Raw genomic sequence first — 6,288 nt, 5'->3', positions numbered from 1 at the left:
AGGGGGCCCGCTGGGTCCTAAGGCCCGGTCACGTCAGCGCGGGCAGCTGCGCCTGCGCACAAGCCGCCCTCGTTCCGCGCCAGTGGGAAATTCCTTCACCACATGCCCAATCACATCGAAATGCCGTTTCCCCCCAAAGCACCCAGCTGCGTGACCCAGTCCAAGACAGCTACCGAACGGATGAGAAGCAGGAAATGGCTGCCCGATGCCCATAAACAGCATGGCGCCTGCGGGGCTTCGAAGCCCATGGAAGGCTAGCACGCATAGTGCACTTGGGTATTTCCCTTTTCTCCTGAGGGAACTCTACATCCGCCCAGGAGAATTCTGAGGCTGAGAAAAGGAACCTCATCTGCCCTCGCCTGCATTAGCACCGGCCAGCGTCGCCGCCGAGAAGCGCACTTAACTCGTTGCCCTTACTCTGTATGGCGCCGTGGGCGACGCTAAGCCCCGCCCTTCCCTGTGCCCTCACCCAAGATGGCGCCAGTCTGGCTTCTCTAACCTCCAGGGCTGGGAAAAGAGGGAGAAGGGCGGGGGTGGGGAGGGGGTGCCAAGAGGGCGGGAGAAAGGGGGAGTGAAGGGGGAGAAGGGAGCTGAGGCGGAAGTCGAGGGGCCCCCCGGGTGGAAGTGACGCTGCCCCCGCTGCCCAAAATGTCGGCGCCCAGAGGGAGGTGTAAGTAATTAAAGAGCAAAGCCGACTGACTTCCCCGGCCTCCCGGGGCCGCCCCAGGACTCCAGGACCGTCGCTCCGCACGAGCGACGTGGACTCGCCTGGCTCCGGGGCCTGCCTGCCCTGCCCTCGTCCCGGGCGCCCGGGGCCGCACCTTTTAGGGGCAGGGGGAGGGGCACAAAAGGCCGACTCCTGGGCCCCCGGGCCTGGAGCGGACTGGAGGGGGGGCAGCTCCTCGGTCTGTAGGTGCAGGGGGAGGCGGGGCTTGGTGTCAGGTGGGGCGGAGCAAGGGCTGGGAGGAGCCTGGTTGGGGCGGGGTTTAGAGTGGAAATGGGAGGAGTTTGTGGTGTAAGGCTGTGTAGACAAATGGGAGGGGCCTGTGCAAGGGGTGGGGCTTCGTAAAGGGGCGTGGCCCGAGGGGAACAGCGGGAGGGCTGGAGGGTGAAAGGTGGAAGGAAGGTGGTGAGGCTTAGCGGAGAAATGGGGTTCAGGAAGGTGGGAGGAGCTGAGAGTAGAAGGGGTGCAGTCTGTCTCGGGTGTGGCTGAGAGACGGTGGGTGGGCATGGGGAGGGGCCAGCTCGAGGTCCTTAATTTGGAGGGTTTGGGGGAACTGTCAGGTCTTTACAAGGAAGGGAGGACGGACCTGCACAGGAGGGGAGTACTTAACGGAGGGCCAAGAAAGGACTGAGGGAGCAGCAGCTCAGTGAAAGAGGGCCCGGGAAGGAGGGGGTGCATCTCAGGGAGTGACTGGCGAGGTTTTGGAAGTGGGTCCCCGGGAGAAGAGGGGCTTAGAGATGCCAGATCTCTTCGGAAAGGGTGGTGGGACAGAGAGGAAACCGGAGCAACTTAAAGGCTGGCGACAGCTTCCGCACAGCCAGCATGTGGCTCGGTCCTCGCTGCCTCTCCACGAGGCAGGTACTACACTGTTACTCCCGTGGGGCTGGTGACGTTTCATTTGGCTTTATCTGAGTTGATGGAACTAGTTCTGTTCTCCCTGGGATCCGGGGTGACTCGGGGAGCTGAGGCCCAGCTCTTCCCTCTCCAGAGTCGCCAGTCACCTTATCTTCAATGAGGAGTGGGAGGAGCTTAGGGGAGGGGCCGCCAGGGGGCGGGGCTTGCCAAGGACCGCAAGGGGCGGTGTGAACAGTGGCGGGACTTTGGGACTTCGAAAGGAGGCAGGACCTACGCAAGAATTGGGAGGGTTTAAGTTAGGGTAATGGGGCTTAGAGAAGAGTGGGACTCCATCTGCAGAAACGAGAGGCTTAAAAACTGGAGTGGAAGCAGTTTGGAAGTGATTAGGAAGGCTGGCAGATGAGAAAAGAGAGAGGGTAGGAGGAGTGGCTTGGAGGGGTGGACTGGACCCAGATAGGTGTAAGTTTGAGCCCAAGGAGCCTGGCAGGGGAGGGCTGATGGGGAGGTCACTCACCTGCCACTCTCTCCTCCCTATTCCAGAGAGAGCCCAGCCCTGTCATTGCGTTCCCTGCCACGATGGATGACACCCCGCTGCCAGCGCCCCCAGTCCCTGCCCCGACCCCAGCGCCAGCACCAGCACCTGCGGCTGCCGCACCCCGGGTCCCGTTCCACTGCAGTGAGTGTGGCAAGAGCTTCCGCTACCGCTCAGACCTGCGGCGCCACTTTGCCCGGCACACCGCACTCAAACCCCATGCGTGTCCGCGCTGTGGCAAGGGCTTCAAGCACAGTTTCAACCTGGCCAACCACCTGCGCTCGCACACCGGGGAGCGGCCCTACCGTTGCTCCGCTTGCCCCAAGGGTTTCCGGGACTCCACCGGCCTGCTGCACCACCAGGTGAGTCCTGCAGGCCCGGCTGGCCTCCCCGGGTGGACAGGCCTTGGAGGCCAGGGCCCGCTCCATTCTGGGCAAAAGGTCACTGCCTAAGGCACACTCACTCGCTCCTACTGCCAGACAGTTCACCGCTCCTGCTAAATATGCACCACCTTGTGCTCGTCTGGCACCCCTGCAGACCCCCTGGCGGGCTAGCGCCTTCCTTGCCAGTTTAAGAATAGCTTGGTCACACACGTCCTGTGCCCCTTCATTCAGCAGCTGCCAGTGCGCGTGCGCTCCACACTGCAGGCCGGGGTTGCGAGGCACGGCCCGTGAGCACCCAGCCTTCGGAGACTGGCATTCCTTTGGAGGTAGCCAGGTCGAGAGTACTGAGAAAGCAAGTACGTGGGCCAGAGTGTTCTGGAAAGGGAGAGGTGTTGGGAAGGGATTTCCAGAAACCCAGAAATCCGCGTGCAGGCATAAAGAGGCTGGCGCTCTAGGCCGCTCCGACGAGGCGGGGGAAGTGGGGGCGGGCGGCATGTGAGCCAGGCCTGAGGCGAGGAGGAGTCTGCCATGGGGAGAGTGTTCCAGGCAGGAGGAACAGCAGCGGCACAGGCCTTGAGGTGGAAAGCCGCGTGGTGTGGGCATGGTGGTAGGGTGGAGGGAGCGTGGGATAGGGTGGAAGAGGGGAGGTGGTGCGGGTCCCCACTGTGGTCTCTGTGCCAGACAGTAATGCTACAGGGCTGGGGAAACCCAGCATGTGTCAAAGGACATTCACACTGTCCCCTCCTCTGTTCCCGTGGCACCTGCTGGCCCCAAGGCCGTAGGGGCTGCTGTCACTGCCCACAGGACACTTTCCCATGGCAGGCTCTCCCTTAGACCATTGGTCTCAGTTTCCCTGTCAGGACCTCAGAACTCGGTGTGGGCCCCAACTTTCTTTTATAAAGAATTATTTAATTTTATTTATTCATTCATTTTAATTTGACCTGAGAGAAACACAGAGAGAGAAAAAACGAGAAAGCAAGACCCCAGGTCCAGGACTTGAACTGTGTTCAGCCATGTGGGAGTGTCCAGCGCCTTAATTACCATGCCATCTGCTGGCCCCCGGCCCCACCTTTCTAAGTGCCCTTGGTCCTGTCTCTCTGCCATGTCCAGCCTCCGTGTCCATCACAGAGAGATCAGATACTTCCTGCTTAAAACTCTGGTCTCCAGGGTGGTGGACGACACTCTACCACGCTCCGAGCACCACAGCCCTCCCAGGCCTCACCCCTGCCCACCACGAGGTGACAGCTCAGCTGGACCTTTTAACGAGGACCTGCTGTGTGCAGGCTCGGTGCTAGGCTCTTCGGGAAAATCGCCCGGACGGGTAAAGCAGACACCGGAGTCAATAGTCTAGCAGGGCAGACTGAATAGCCACGTTAATAAGGACTTGATTGCAGCCCACAAGGAGGAGGGGGGGTGATGGGATTCTGCGGCTGGAACAGAGAGATCTGAAGCCGTCTGGGTCAAAGTTGGGGTTGATGGTTTCCTGAAGAAGAAGTGATGGGTGAGCTGGCTCTGACGAACAGGGAGGCATTCACTGGGCAAGGAGTGGCAGAGGTAGGAAAGAGCCGGGCAACGGATGAGCCCTGGCAGGGAAGCAGGCTGGCTTTTGAGGAGCTGGGGGAGGCCAGTGAGGCTGGAGCCCAGAGCACTGGACAGCGTGCACAGGGAAGAGTGGAGAGCCAGCCGGTCTCAGGCACTGCTGTAGCCAGGCCTGGAGATGGCACCTATTTCCCTCATCCAAGTTAGACGCGGGTAGTACATGTGACGTCCACCGTCCCTCTGAAGGGTACCTAGGGGCGAGGTGCAGACGAGGCTTTCGGGCTGGCAGGTCAACTGAGACGGACAGCACACGGGAAGAGAGCGCTCTGGGCAGGGGGGCAGTTCAGTCAGCTGCTGTTAGGAAGGGGGAGTGCAGAGAGAGCAGGTTCAGTGGCAAGAGAGCGTAGCTGGAGCGTCCTGCACCCTCACGGTGTTGTGGTCCGGTCACCAGGTGTCACCAGAGCAGCAAATGCTGGCACTCCCTGTCCTTTCTGCAGGGCCAGCCCCTAGTAGACATTACTAATCAAGCACCACACTCTTCGTCATCCAGCGTCACAGTCCTTACCCCCACAGGCTCCCAGGCAGACATTACTAATCAACGGGACTCCACACTTGGAAATCTCTCTCTGCTATCCCAAGGCCCTTAAATCAGCCATGCGGGAGACTATCAGTAGATACCTGTATAAGGCACAGTTTCACCGGGTCTGCGAGCCTGGTCGCACCTCAGAGATGCTCTTGGACTCCCTCTTGGGATATTCTGCTCCCCTAGATCCGGAAGTGACTCCCTGGGTTTTTATTTGTAAAAACATCCTGTGGGACTCTGAGAAACAGACAGGTTTGGCTCCAAAGCTTGTCTCTGTCCCAATACACCTGGGAATGGTAGCACCTGGCTTGAAACCACAGGCTGGAGAATGAATGGAAAGACGCCCCCTCTCGGGCTTGGCTCTCCGAATAGACCTTCACCTTCCATTGTGGTGACCCTTGGGTCCAAGTTAAGTAAACCTAAGCCTCCCCTGTCAGCAGCACCGCATGTTTACCGTGCCGGCGGCCACACGCAGCAGGTAACGGCCGCGTTGGAGGGGCGGAGGTAGAGCCTTTCCATCATCCCAGAAAATTCTGGGACGTCCTGTGCTCAGAGGCTGTTTATCTTGGAAAGCTGCCTCCCACCCTGGGTGGTAATGCCGGCTTTGGCCACTCCCCAGCCCCACTGGTCAGGGACCTGGAAAGCTTTCTCCCGTCGTTCTGATTGTCACCAGTCGAGCAGGGTCATGTGAGGATTTCCCCTTTGCTCACAGCAACACCCAGGGGCCGAGGGGCTGTCCCTTCGTTTTCACTAGATTGCCAGAGGACACATGCACTCACAGGAGGGGCGTGCTCACCTCTGTTTCTCCATCCCCTTGGGATTTGGTCACACTCACACACACCCTTAGTGTGCCCTTCCAGCTGTTAGGGCCAGCATGTGAGCCACACCCACATAGGCCACGCGGGGTCCTGCCCCGTTAACCATGCAGCCATGGGGCCAGCCCTCTTTTTTACTTTTTTTTTTTTTTAAGTTTATTTTTTCCATGAGCAAGAAAGAGTGACCCAGACAGAGACCCCCGGCAGCGTTTACGGTGGTGATTCAGCCCCAGACCTTGGCCTGGGGCCTGCCAGTGCCACAGCGGGGTGTTCAGAGCCCCTTCCCACTGGTCAGCCTCACCCAGGCTGTGAGCTCACTGCACCTGGCTCCCAGACGGCGTCCCTTATACCAGTTTTTCTTTTTCTTTTTCTTTTTTTCATTATTTATTACTTTTAATTTGACCAGAGAAAGACAGAGGGGAGAAGTGAGAAAGCAAGTGGCCAGATCCAGGACTGGAACCGTGGTCTTCAATGTGGGAGTCCAGCACCCTAACCACTATACCACCTGTGGGCCCTGTTATTGCGCCCGTTCCGCAGAGAAAAGCAGAGGCCCAGTCAATTGCCCAGTTTTCAGAGTCAAAGGTGGGATTGGAAGCCGGGGGTGCCTGCTCGGAGCCTTGGTCCCCACCTCTCCCAGTGAGTCAGAACCCCTCCGTGGCTCGTGTGGAAGGGGCGCCCGCGCAGGATCTCCACCGCCCTGTGCGCACAGGCCGGGCGCACCAGGGCCCTCTGCGAGTCCGGGAATCTGCGGGGCCCTAACGCTGCGCTCCTCCCCGCACAGGTCGTCCACACCGGTGAGAAGCCCTACTGCTGCCTGGTCTGCGAGCTCCGCTTCTCCTCGCGCTCCAGCCTGGGCC

General features: G+C 59.8%; 2 protein-coding genes across 2 annotated transcripts in view; one reads left to right on the top strand and one right to left on the bottom strand.

Moving 5' to 3' along the window:
• The window catches only part of ZNF524 (zinc finger protein 524), a 3,976-nt gene extending 3,703 nt beyond the window's left edge, over nt 1-273 (bottom strand). Inside the window, exon 1 of the mRNA XM_006150364.3 lies at nt 174-273. The gene's annotated coding sequence lies outside the window, so the exon portion shown is untranslated. The remainder of the gene's footprint in view (nt 1-173) is intronic.
• Nucleotides 274-680: 407 nt separating this feature from the next.
• ZNF579 (zinc finger protein 579) overlaps nt 681-6,288 on the top strand; it is a 21,210-nt gene continuing 15,602 nt past the window's right edge. Inside the window, exons 1-3 of the mRNA XM_014588532.2 lie at nt 681-1,582; nt 2,120-2,473; nt 6,213-6,287. Coding sequence (XP_014444018.1) covers nt 1,547-1,582; nt 2,120-2,473; nt 6,213-6,287 — 465 coding nt within the window. The 5' untranslated portion in view covers nt 681-1,546. The remainder of the gene's footprint in view (nt 1,583-2,119; nt 2,474-6,212; nt 6,288) is intronic.

Source organism: Tupaia chinensis, unplaced genomic scaffold, assembly GCF_000334495.1.
Source record: "Tupaia chinensis unplaced genomic scaffold, TupChi_1.0 Scaffold000286_1, whole genome shotgun sequence".
NCBI lineage: Eukaryota > Metazoa > Chordata > Mammalia > Scandentia > Tupaiidae > Tupaia > Tupaia belangeri.
This window is presented reverse-complemented; position numbering and strand designations above follow the sequence as displayed.